Genomic DNA, 13,373 nt, shown 5'->3' on the forward strand with positions numbered 1-13,373 from the left:
AAATAAAATCTTAGGGCGCCTGGGTGGCTCAGTGGGTTAAAGCCTCTGCCTTCGGCTCGGGTTATGATCCCGGGGTCCTGGGATCGAGCCCCGCATCGGGCTCTCTGCTCAGCGGGAAGCCTGCTTCTACCTCTCTCTCTGCCTGCCTCTCTGCCTACTTGTGATCTCTGTCTGTCAAATGAATAAATAAAATCTTAAAAAATAAAATAAAATAAAATCTTAAAAAAAGAAGGGGGGTGGGGTTATGGACATTGGGGAGGGTATGTGCTATGGTGAGTGCTGTGAAGTGTGTAAACCTGGCGATTCACAGACCAGTACCCCTGGGGATAAAAACTTATTATATGTTTATAAAAAATTTTTAAAATAAATAAGTTTTAAAAAATGACCCACATCAGAGCATATTACTGTGAAATTTCAGAATACTGAATCAAAAGAAAATATTCCTACAAACCCCTGAAGCCACACAGAAAAGATCAGGAATCAGAGAGGCTTCCAAAGAAAGAGAACAAAACAAACAATTATTCCATGGAAAAGTAAGAGTTTTACACAAAAAAATAATCATAATATGTGGCTTAGCAGTAAATAAAACGTGCTAGGCCATTACAGTGTAAACACAGAATGGAAACCTAACCAACATGATGATACTGGGAGGAAGGAGGAGATGGGAATAGGAGGGTGTGTGCGAGTATCTGTTTTTATGTATCTTGCTCTTTTCCCATACAAGTCTCTCTGTCAGTTTATTATGGACCTTTTAAACACATTTCAAATCTGTATCCTGCTTGAGAATACCCTGGAAAATTTCTTTCAGTTTAGTCCATATTTTATTATGTGGTGAAGTATTTTTTAAAAACTCTGAAACCAGATTATATCTATTCCTCAGTTTCATTAAACTAAAATTAAGGATAATAATATCTTCCTTTCCAGTTCTTTTTATTCTTCTCAGTGGGTTCGTGAAAAACAAGTTCAATCTTCCATAAATCCTGAGATGCGAATGATTCACTTTAATCAGGAACATACACTATATGCTCATTCTAGAAAGCTGTGAAAACCGAGAAGTAAAAAGGAAAAAAAACTTTCTATATGTTTCTTTTAGATTATAAGTGGGATCAGATAGCTTGCTGACAAATCTAAGTCTCTGAATATACTTTTTTTAAGAATGAGGAAGAAAAGCACAATTCTTTCTAATCTACCAACAAGCAAATAAAACAAGCACAGAACACTGAATTCTGAATATTTAAAAAATCCCGTTCAGTACTGAAAACAGATACAAAAGTACTTACTCAGACACATGAAGAATATTCTCTTTCCCTTCTTCAACAGAAATGCTGACATTGTCTTTCACATGTTCTACGGCCAGCAAAGCTCCTAAGTGAAATGAGATGAAAAGATGTTTCTTTATTAACAATGTAGTATTTAAAACCTGAATCATAAAGCAGTAAGAATGACTCAACAAACCAATACTGAGTCCTACGAGGAGTAAACTTCTTTCCCAGAAGTCTATAAAAAGAAAGGATCCTCTTCCAGTCTTGGGAAAATAACATATCAGAAACTATTCACTGGCATAGTCCAACTGCTTTTGCATATGTTCAGCTTCCAGTTAAGGGCAGCGAAATACATCCTATTCCTCCCTCAGGAGACAAGAAATGAGAACAGTGCCTTGTATAAAAACTACTGTTAATAGCATCTGAGTAATTACTATGTGGTAGGCACTGTGCTAAAATGCTTTACAGTCATTAAAATTTTTAATCTTTGTAGTGATCTTATAGAGGGAGTCATCTTTATCTTCCTTTTACAGAAGAGGAAACTGAAGCTTGAAAAGATTAAATACTGAACCCCAAGTCCTTAACTAAATATGTGGCACTCAGGAACTGAATGCAAGCCTAAGACGATCCAGAAGTTAAACTCTAAAACACAGTATAATCTGCCTCGCAACACCTATTAAATATCCTAAATTGATTCATTAATCTTTTGTCCTGGAAAAGGACATGAACCACCAGCACCCAGATATTGATTTCTTTTTTTTTTTTTTTTTAATTTATTTGACAGACAGAGATCACAAGTAGGCAGGGAGGCAGGCAGAGAGAGAGGAGGAAGCAGGCTCCCTGCTGAGCAGAGAGCCCGATGCGGGGCTCGATCCCAGGACCCTGAGATCATGACCTGAGCTAAAAGCAGAGGCTTTAACCCACTGAGCCACCCAGGCGCCCCCAGATATTGATTTCTAAAATGAAGCTCCACCAGAAACAGGGCTGTGGCAGGGAAGGTACAAGACAGATCTGGAAAACCTTGCACTAGAAAGCAAGAGGTAATCAAACAGATAAACCAAAAGGACACAGAGGCCAGCTTAGAGGGGCTCCCACTGGCTAACAGTAGCAATTTAACCACTAATATAAATGATACAAGTTTTAGTGTATCCGTACAACAAAATCCTACAGGGCAAATAAAAACCATGAAGTGTTGTCACAGGCAGTAAGACAGATGAATCCCAAAGCATTATCCTAGGTACAAAAAGAATATATACGATATGATTCAGTGTACATGAAATTCTAGAAAAAAAAAAGAACAATAATGACAGAAAGCAGATCAGTGGCTATCAGGGACCAGAGATGGGGAAAGGGAATTGACTGCAAAGGAACATAAGGAAACTTTCTGAAATGAGAGAAATATTCTCTATCATTACTGCGGTGGTTACTGTACATATTTGTCAATCTTAAATTGGTGAAGTTTAGTAAATGCACATTATAGCTTAATAAAACTAATTTTAAAAAATAAAAGTTTTAAATTAAAAGAATAAAAGTAAATAATACACATTATAACCTGAGTAGATTTTGTTATGAAAATTTTTTAAAGGAAAAGAAAAAAGATCCTCTGACAGAAAAATGCCAACTAATACATGTAGAAGGAACGGAACTGGAAGGTGACCTTTTGGCATGTTAATGATCATCAAGTTGGTCAGGAAGCATCAGTGGATGCTGAAACCAGTAAACGAAGGTTTGAGTGGCATGTTTACATGGTCCTAAAGCATCTCCCCACAAAATGCCTGTCAAATGCAAAGAGAAGGGGTGCCTGGCTGGCTCAGTGGCTTAAGCCTCTGCCTTCACCTCAGGTCATGATCCGAGGGTCCTGGGATAGAGTCCAATGTCGGGCTTTCTGTTCAGCAGGGAGCCTGCTTCCCCCTCTCTCTCTGCCTCCCTCTCTGCCTACTTGTAATCTCTCTCTGTCAAATAAATAAATTTTTTTTTTAATGCAAAGAGAAAATTTTGCAGTCCATAAAGCTGGCTGGCACCATCTTAAATAATCAAGGTTAGACCATCAGTAATGGAAAAATCAAATTCATGCACCAATTAATGGGCTGTAGTGAAGAAAAACAAATCACTTGTGTGCTACTCTTGCCAAAGATGTGTCTGAATACAGCCACAAGGAAACCTCAAACAATCTGATGGGGACATTCTTCAAGTAACTGCTCTTTAGTCTTCAGAGAGGTCAAAGCTAAGAGAGCCAAGAGAAGACTGAAAAAACATTCCAGACTGAAAGAAACTGGAGAGACATGACAAGGAGGTGCAGCGCTTGATTCTGGATTTTGATCCCTGTACTGTTAAGAGTGTTGCTGAAACAATTAGTGTTGGAATATGAACAGGGGCTATGCGTTAAATGGAAGAATGGTATGAATGTGTACTTGCTGATTTTGATGGTCCTGTCAGGTCATGTGAAGAGCTTCCTTGCTTGAGAGCTGTAGGTTGGTGTATTCCTGATGCTGAAGCTGTCCAGTGGTTCAGGGGGAAAAAAGTACTCAATTCTATTCTTGTACCTTTTTAAGTTTGAAATTATTTTAACATTTAAAAAAAAAAAAAAAAAGCTTCACGTGCTGAATGCATGTCAAACAGGGAAATTCCAGCAATGCAATCTGTTTTTCTAAATGTTTCGTTCAATCTTTAGAGATGTGCTTTAATCAAACAGTGGAAAGAATTAAAAAACAAAAAAAGAGGGGAAAAGCAAACATACATACACTCTATCACTGGTCTACACTTCAAAATGACAATAAATTTCTTGAAGATCCTCTGTTCTTCCAGAACAGTCAGAATGTGGTAACCAAGGAAACAGGGTGACTCGCTAAGTAACATTAGTAAACACTATAGCTATGGAGTATCTCAAATACGACAGGAATTTTACCTACATCTCATTTAATTCTGGCAACCAACCCTATGTAGAAAATACGTTTCCTCCTTTCTTAACCAAAGGAACTGTGGGAGAAGCCAAACATGCAACCTGCCAAGGTTCCACAACTGGTAAATGGCAGCCAGGATTGGACCCAAGTCTCCAGGAACCAAATGTTTCTGCTCTTAACCATGAGACCACACTGTCTAGTACTTTCCAGCCCCAAGAGGAAACCCATTTTTTTTTTTTAAAGTTTATTGATTTGTGTGAGGTTAGCCCATAATTACTGGAACCAATATGCTAAATCATCAGCATTTTAAAAATACATAAAATGGCTATTAAGTTGTGGGTTGTATGCCAAAAGACTGGCTGGCTTGGACTGTAGAGCGGGTGACCTCGCTGTTGAGTTCCAGCCCCATGTTTGGTGTAGAAATTACCTAAAAATAAAACCTTTAAAAAAAAAAAAAAAGGACTTATGAGTCTATACTACGCATACACATTAATAGGAGATTAATAAACTACTCAAATTCTTTTGTGCAATTTCCCAAAGTAATAAAAAAGGAGAAATTCTAAGCGATCTATCGACAACAACGTCGGCCCCACAGAAAAGGCAAATCTAAATAGAACTTAACACGTACTCGCAAGGGAACAGGTCCGACGTTTACTCTGGCGCTGACCACATCCACAAGGGTGTGCAGGAAAGGAACCCGATCAGTCCGCAGTGTACTCGAGCGTTCTAGCAATTACCCTGCCACCATTAATTAAAAATAAATGCAACCTCGGTGGTAATGCAGCCTCAGCTACTACACTGCCTTGTTCCCTCTGAACCCGACGAAGCATAAGGTAGTCAAGGGGATTAGAGATCTTTTCGGAGAAGAGGGAGGAAGGGAGAGGTCAGTGAAGGGGGGTGTGCTGACAGAGGGGGACGCGGAGACGATGGGATCGTAACTTTCCAAACGGCATTTCTACCGGCAGCTCGAGGTCTCCAGGGAAAGCCATTCCCAAAAAAGGGAGAGGGGAGCTGGCGGAGAGTCATCCCTCTTAGAGAAAAGGTCCGAAGCTGAGCGACGTGTCGCCCTGCCTGGGCTCACACCACGCCTCCCTCCACGCCCGAGAAAACTGTCTTCGGGAGCAGATCCGCATGCCAGGAGGGCGCAGAGCTTACTCCGCGCACAGTTTCGAGGAGCCGGCAGGCCTCATCTCCCAGACCGTGACCGCCGCTGCGCAACGCCGGGCGCGGCGACCTTCCCTGCCCCGCACCCTCCCCGGCTGATGCAACCCCCGCAGGTCGGCGGCCTCGGCCCCTTACCCAGCGGAGGGTCTCCTGCATTCACGGTCAGACAGAGCGTCGCCATCTCCGCCGGCCTGCGGCTACCTCTCAGCGCGCCTGCCTGGCCGTCAGAACCTCGCCGAACCCCGCCGAAAGCAAGAAGCTGCAACGTGTGCGCGCGCCGGACGCTGCCGCAGCCTTCGCCCCTCCCCTGCGTCGTGGCCGCCGCCGTCTTCGCGCACACCGCGGTGCGTCATCGCCGTGCGCCGTCTCGGCGCGGTCACGGGAGTCCGCGGCTTCCGACCCCGCCCCTCTGCATCAGGGAACGGGAGGGCCTGCGTGGCGACTCGCGCGGAGGGGGGAGACGCTGCAGCGAACGAGACTTTACGACACTTCGTAAAGCGAGAACAAGTTTCGAGACCGCTCCTACGGTGTGCGAGCCGTGCACGTGAGTCCCGGAACAGAACACGGCAGTGGAGCAGAGTGTCGTACGGAAGAATCGTGGAAGCGTGCAGAGCACGCCGACAGCCCCGGTTCCGCTGGGGATCGGGGAGCTTTTCTAATGTTTCGTATTTTTCAAAAGAAGAATGTAATTCCAAGAGTTATTTTCGTACGTGAAAATAGTGTTTATTTATGAAAGACATTACTAAAAGCCGGTGCCCGAATTGGTGTTAGCTTTGCCTGGACTCTGCAAGTGTGCCTTTCACAGGGTCATCGGATTTCTTTTTCCGTGTGTGTGTGCATGTGTGTTCTCTCCAAAGGCTGGTAGTCGAATCGAGGGGCAAAGCATTAATTGCAGAACAGCTCAACCTCATCACTCCACTACCACCATCAGATGCCCCACGGCATTAGGTGGGGTCGCTTGGTGTTGCTTAACTGGAAGCTAGGGTGGAGGAAGATGTAGAAGGCTTCACTCACCTGATGCCTGCGGTGGGAAGTCTGGAAACCTAGACTCAGCTGGACCCCACTCCCTGTCCATAGTTTCTTAGATCTGCTCCGTGCGAACCTCCCAACAGGGTAGTAAGACTTCTTACAGGGTGTCTGGGTACCGTGAGAGTGAAGGTTCCAAAAGACCAAGTTGGAAAGCTTCCACGTTCCTGCCGATCTAGCTTTGGAAATAACACAGCATCACTTTTTCGACACTTGACTGGTGACCAGTGAGTCCCACAGGGCCCACCCAGATACAGAAGAGGGGACTGCACAAAGGCTTGAATACCAGGCAGTTTGGTTCACTGGGGTAAATAGTAGATTAAATTGTGTCTCCCGAGAAAAGATACGTCCAAGTCCGATCCCTCAGTCCCTGTAATGTGACTATTGGGAAATAGAGTTTTTGCATATGTAGTGAAGTTAAGGATCTAGAGATTAAATCATCCTAGAAGGAGAGGGGAATTTGACACACAATAATGAAGTCATAGAGACACAAAAGGAAGTACTTAACAACAGGTCAGGTTGAAAGTCAGGATGTCTGCATCATCCATTTCAAAAGTTTTTTACTGAATTAAACCCACTGATACACGTGAACTGAACATCACGGCCAACAGGCTCTAGGGAAAAATGATGCATCCGTTTCTTCAGGACTTGGGTAATGTTAACAAACTTAACCTAGCCAATAATTCAGTAAACACTGAAGAAAGTAACGAGGGTTAATTCCTAGGTGGAAAGCCAAGCAGGAGGAACAGTAAGGATTACTTCCCAGTCGCGCTCCTAGCAGCTCTGTTGTACTGGTTCCAATGAACACAGTCTATTTCAAAGGGCAGTGGGACCAGGAATTTGATAAAGAACATACTGAAGAAGGAGAATTTGGGCTGAACAAAAATATGAGCAAATCTAAGCAGATGATGAAACAAAGCAAGGTCTTTAGTTTTGCCTTCCTGAAGGATGTACAAGCCAAGATCCTGGAATACTGTAAAAAGGCAAGCATGACTGCGCTGATCTAAGCAGGACTGATCATGCAGATCTACGCAGGATTTTGCTGCTGCCAAGTGAAGTACGTGATCTGCAGAAGCTTAAAGATAAACTCACCGCTAAAACCTTGATAACCTGGGCAACTCGTAGAATACGAGCAAGAGAGGTGTCGATTTGTACTTCCCTCTGTTCAAAATGGAAGAGAGCTCTGATGTCAAGGCCATGCTGGGAGCCACGGGCCTAGTGGCTGCCTTCAGTCAATAGGGCATGACCAGGAGCCAGGGGTCTGAAGCATCTAAAATCCTAAAACAAGTCCCTTGTGGAGGTGATAGCAGGGCACAGAGTCTGCAGCTGACACTGGCATGGAAACTTACAACATCATTGCCAATTCATGAAAATTTCCATTGTGATCACCCTTCTGTTCTTCAGTCACATTCAAACCAACGGTACTTTTTTCTTTGGCAAAGCCTCTTCTCCCTAGATGCTATCAGCCAGTCACTACTTTTGGTGAAAGCTCACAGATTTGTTCCAGTAAATTGACTGCTAGAAATAATTTTGTTTTTCCTTTCTAATACCACATATAACCAAGAATTTAATAGTCGAAATAGCATGTCCACCTATTTCTCCACATACATGTAAACCTGCACTGTCTCTAAAAAAAATAATAAAACCCTTGGACAAAACATGCAGCTTCAAGATTGGACAAAAGGATATTTCAATACTGCATCTTCTGAAGTCGAAATATTGTTTGTGAACTGTTTTATATTTAACTAAATTACAACTGCTCTTCAAACTTACTAATCCAAACTCTTCCATTTCTTTGAATTCAAGTGATATCTGGGACCTTTATGTAACTCTTTTCCTTTATTTTATAAAACATCAGTAAACCAATTCAAAAAAGAATATTAGCATATCTTTTATCTGTTTGCGCCACTTTCCTTTTGCCTGAAATTATTAACCCCCCAGATTTTTTTTTAAGATTTTATTTATTTATTTGACAGAGATCACAAGTAGGCAGAGAGGCAGGCAGAGAGAGAGAGAGAGGAGGAAGCAGACTCCCCGCTGAGCAGAGAGCCTGATGCGGGACTCGATCCCAGGACCCTGAGATCATGACCTGAGCCGAAGGCAGCGGCTTAACCCACTGAGCCACCCAGGTGCCCAACCCCCCCCCGGATTTTTATATGACAGACTTCTTACTCAAATCTCAGACCTGAATATACCTGCATATATCCCTTTTGCTTTAAGCTTTTAATTATTGCTAATCTCGCATTTCTTATCTATAGCCTTTCAGACATAATACTTACAGATTCATGTCTTTTAAACATATAAACACAATAGTGAGAAATGGACCTGTTACCTGTTTGGCCTTGTTAAGATGGTCCCATAACCTGTTTAACCTCATATTCTCCATTGATGGTCTATCTCTACTAGTAAATTAGATAAAATGCTCTACTTGAAAACAGAGTAGTTTTGGATCTTTTGTTACTTTTCCTGTTTTAAATTTCTCCTTCTAAAATCACTTGGCAGAAACCTCCTTATGCTGCTGCCCCTTCAGTTCCTATGTTCTGGCCATTTTATTACGTATCAGTTTTATTTATAATTAGAGACTCATAATTTCATTTAAACATACAACAATGAAAGAGCCTTTTATTTTTCCTGGTCATAGGATCATAAATGGCCACGAGATACTTTTTTCTAATTGTATGGAAACACTTCAATAAAGTTACATGAGGCAATGGTTAGAGGGGGTGGGGAAAGAGATTTATAAAGTGCTTTATCATCCCATTAAGACGAGAAAACTTGTATTATCATGCCCAGCATTATTTTATGACTACTGGGAACTCTAAGGTGAAAGTCACATTCCTCCCTGGTTGTGGGACCTTCCACTCATCAACTTATATACCTCATGTAAATCAGATTTGGTCACAGATTCCATGTAGGTACTAAGCAATGTGTTTATGCAATGCTAATACTAAGATAGATTATACGGATAGCTGCCCTCTCCCAAACATACTCCTCTTGGTCAATATGACTTTTAAGATTTCTTTGATGTTATTTTCACAAGGGTCCAACAGAGTTTCCAGAACATCAAAGATGCACAGTCACTAAATATTATGGAGTGACTGAATCATATATGATATATAGGGATATATAGCTGTTTATTTGCTGAGAACTCTTTGGGTCTCTTTGCAAAACTCTTTTCATATTGAGTGTCTTTTACCATATGATACACCAGGGAATGCACGAAGAATACTGAAATCATTTATTCAACAAACAAGTGGTGCCTGGGTGGCTCAGTCAGTTAAGCGTCTGACTCTTGATTTTGGCTCAGGTCATGATCTCAGGGTCATGGGATGGAGCCTTGTGTCAGGCTCTGCACTCGATGGGGAGTCTGCTTGGCATTTTCTTACTCTCTTCTCTCTTCCCCACCTCTAAAATAAATAAATCTTTTTAAAAAATGAATAACCAAATAAACTGTTTTTCAACACCTTCAGTGATGAGGAACTTACTACCACCCAAGACAGCCCCCTCTGTTTCTAAACACCTATTAATTACTATTAGATACACCTGAATCCCCAGAGGGTCTGCGGACCAGTTCTGGGGTCCTCCACATGACAACTTTTCATACACTGAAGGCTGTCATGATATCTCCCCATCTTTGTTCTCTAGGCCAGACGTCTCCAATCATTTCAGTAATCCTTCAAATGATATTTTAATTGATCCCAGCTGCTCTCTTCCAAACATGCTCCAGTTACTCAATGTGCCTTTTAAAATGTGATCAAAATGGAACAAAATGTTCTGGGTGTGGTGTGATCAGGGCAGAGTGCAGGCAGAAGCACTGTCTCTTTTATCCTGTCCATCACAATGCTATTAATGGATACCACACTAACTCTTTACAGTCACATTAAACTGTTGACTCCTATTAAGATTGTAAACAATTCCAAGATAGCTCAGAAATAAAACCATATTTATAAGGTCAATTAATCTACAAGAAAGAAGGCAAGAATATAAAATTCTTGTATATACAAGACTATACAAGCCTTTTTAATGAATGGTGTTGGTAAAACTGGACAGCTGCATGTAAAAGAATGAAATTGGATCCCTTTCTCACACCATATACAAAAATAAACTCAAAATGGATTAAACCTAAATATAAGACCTGAAACCATAAAAATCCTAGTGAGAACATAGACAATAATTTTTCTAACATCAGCCATAGCAACATTTTTCTAGATACGTCTCCTGAGGCAAGGGAAATAAAAGCAAAAACAAACTATTGGGACTACATCAAAATAAAAGCTTTTTCTGCTTAGCAAAAGAAAAAAAATCAACGAAACAAAAGGCAAGTGAATAAATGAAAGTTTGCACAAAGTACAAAAGTAGCTCAGAGGATAGAAACTGATTATCCATGGTGAGCTGGAGAGGGAGGAAAAAATAGCAATGGAAAGCTCCCAATAAGAGATGGCATATCTAGGGGATGGAAAAAGGAGTTTACAGGAAGAACATGAGCTAGAGCCTGGAGTCATGAAGCCGTGCATACTTAGAAAACTGGCCAGTTCGTTACTGTCAGAATGTAAACTATTTTGCAATGAGAGATTACAAGGCTAGAATGATAGGCAGACACTAAATTATAAAGAGTTCTGAGGAGCCAGATTTTATCCCGTGATAGGGAATCAGTGAAGAGTTTTAAGTGACACCGAGAGAGATGATTAGGATTGCATTTTACAAGGACCACTGCAGCGACAATATGGCAGATGGACTGGAGTGTGCAGAAATGGTGGCAGAGAGACCAGTGAAGATGTGAATACAATAGTCTATGTGAGAGAAGATAAAAGATGAAGGCCTAAACCAAGGCAGTAAAAATAAGAACTGACAACAGAGAGCAAGTTCCAGACATAGTGACTGGATGAGATCCTGGGGAGGGATTAGTGGCAGGGAAGCAGGTGTGTCTACGTTTATCACCAGACTTCAGGTTGTATAACTGGCTGGACAGTGATGTCATCATCTAAGAAGGTAAGACAGGAAGGAAAACAGGTCTGGCAAAGTATTTGGCCCCAGACTGGTTTTTTTGAGATGCTTATAATATATCTAGATGAAAATATCCCATAACGTGTGCATATTATAACTCTGAGGCTTAGTTGAAACGTCTTGCTGGAGTTGAGTGGTTGTTGAAATTGTTGAAATAAACCAGGAAGAGGATGGAGCTGTGCTATGTAATATGACGAGAACTAGCCACATGGGGCTATTTAATTTTTTTCTAACAGGTTCGTTAACATATAGTTCATATACCATATAATTCACCAATTTAAAGTACGCAATTCAATGATTTTTGAGTATATTCAGAATTGTCCGATCATTAAGATAGTTTTAAACCATCACTCCAAAAAGAAACCCTGTACCTTTTGCTTTAGATATGACTGACATCTTTTCATCCAGTTTTCAGTGCAGACATCACCTTCCCAGAAAGGATAGCCGCTTTATGCAAAGGAGATCCTCGGGGCACCCGGGTGCCTCAGCCCCTTAAGTGTCTGCCTTCAGCTCAGATCATGATCCCACCATCTTGGGATCAAGCCCCCAGATCAGACTCCGGGAGCCTGCTTCTCCCTCTTCCTCTGCCCCCCCCCCCCCCCCTATGTTCACAGCCCCCCCCCCCCCACTAGTCCTCTCTGCCTCTCTCTCTCAAATAAAATCTTTAAAAAATAAATTAAAAATAAAGGAGATCCTCCTCCAGCCCCCCCCATCCTGCCCCTGTTTCTAGCTAATCTTCCTAATTGATTTCCTCTGCACCTTTACCACAAGCTAAATGATATCATTTACTTGTTCCTTATCTGATTTGCTTCACAAGCATATGCGCTCAAGAGAAGAACAGACTCACACCAGTGTTACATACACCACTAAATGTTGAGTACCTAGAGCAGTGACTAACATATAGCACGTGTTCAAAACATTATTTGTTGAATGAATTAATGGAAGCCACAGTGAGGGAAAGCATGGTATTTGGCGGGGGCGGGGGGGGGGACTTTAAATGGTTGAGCATGGGTATAAGTTAGTGATCAGAGTTGACGCTGGAGAAGGAAGAAGCCATGACATTAGAGGTTCATATGCTGTGACAAGAAACTTGTATATTATCCTGAAGGCAACAGGAAGCCCTAAAAGATTTTAAGAGAGTGGCACTACCAGATTTGATTTTGGGAAAAATCACCCCTGAGGATATGATAAGTAGAACGGACAGAAAGTACAGGGCGGACAGGCAGATTAGTCAGGAAGGCATGACAATGCTCTGTGGAAGAAATAAAGGAGCATGAGGGTGTGAATTAATGAATAGGCAATGTGAATGTGGATGTGCAAATATGTCTCTTGGATAACTCACTTTTAAATAGCAACCTGTAGAAAATGCCTTCAAAGTTTTTCTCACATTGCACTTGGGTTATTTTTTTTTTTTTTAATTAGGTTTAGTCTCTTCTTTATAGATAGGGAATTGTGTTCTTAGAGGGAAGAAAATGGATTTTGGAAGTGATTTCCAAATTTGGCCAGTCATTAGGTTCACCTTAAGGATTTGTAAAATAATTTAAGGAGGGATGGGAAAGAATGAAGAGCTTTGTAGACATAGTAATTCACAGACACCTGGGAGACATCAAAGCAGGCTCTTGGGCATAACCTAGAACTTGAGAAGTTTTTTGCTTTGTTTAAGTAAGCTCTTCGCCCAAGGTGCAGCGGGGATTGAACTCACAGCTCCTAGGTGAAGGGTCACACACTTTACTGACTGGGCCAGCCAGGCGCCCCGTGAGCTCTAAACGAGATAAAGATTCTGGAATTAAGGACAAACAACCCAAATGAAGCCATATGTGTGGATTAGATCATCTGTTGAGAAAGTAGAGGGAACCTAGAGAATCCTGGTGAATGTTGGCATTTAAGGGAAGGGAAACAAAGAGAAACCAAGAAAGGAGACCAAGTAGGAGTGGCTAGAAGAGGGAAGAAGAAAGTCACTGAGAAGAGAGTCAGAGGAGACACAGGAGTCATCGAAGATGTCAAAGCCACAAAGACC

At 41.7% G+C, this 13,373-nt stretch overlaps 1 protein-coding gene across 2 annotated transcripts in view; it reads right to left on the reverse strand.

Moving 5' to 3' along the window:
* Window positions 1-5,657, reverse strand: part of EPRS1 (glutamyl-prolyl-tRNA synthetase 1) — a 65,510-nt gene extending 59,853 nt beyond the window's left edge. For both annotated transcript variants that reach the window (XM_059413359.1, XM_059413358.1), the window contains exons 1-2: window positions 5,462-5,657; window positions 1,281-1,365 (exon numbers count right to left, since the gene is read on the reverse strand). In XM_059413359.1, the coding sequence (XP_059269342.1) occupies window positions 1,281-1,365; window positions 5,462-5,507 (131 nt within the window). In that variant the 5' untranslated portion in view covers window positions 5,508-5,657. The remainder of the gene's footprint in view (window positions 1-1,280; window positions 1,366-5,461) is intronic.
* Between the last annotated feature and the right edge of the window lie 7,716 nt (window positions 5,658-13,373).

The sequence above is a fragment of the Mustela nigripes genome, chromosome 10 (assembly GCF_022355385.1).
Source record: "Mustela nigripes isolate SB6536 chromosome 10, MUSNIG.SB6536, whole genome shotgun sequence".
In the NCBI taxonomy this organism is placed as follows: Eukaryota; Metazoa; Chordata; class Mammalia; order Carnivora; family Mustelidae; genus Mustela; species Mustela nigripes.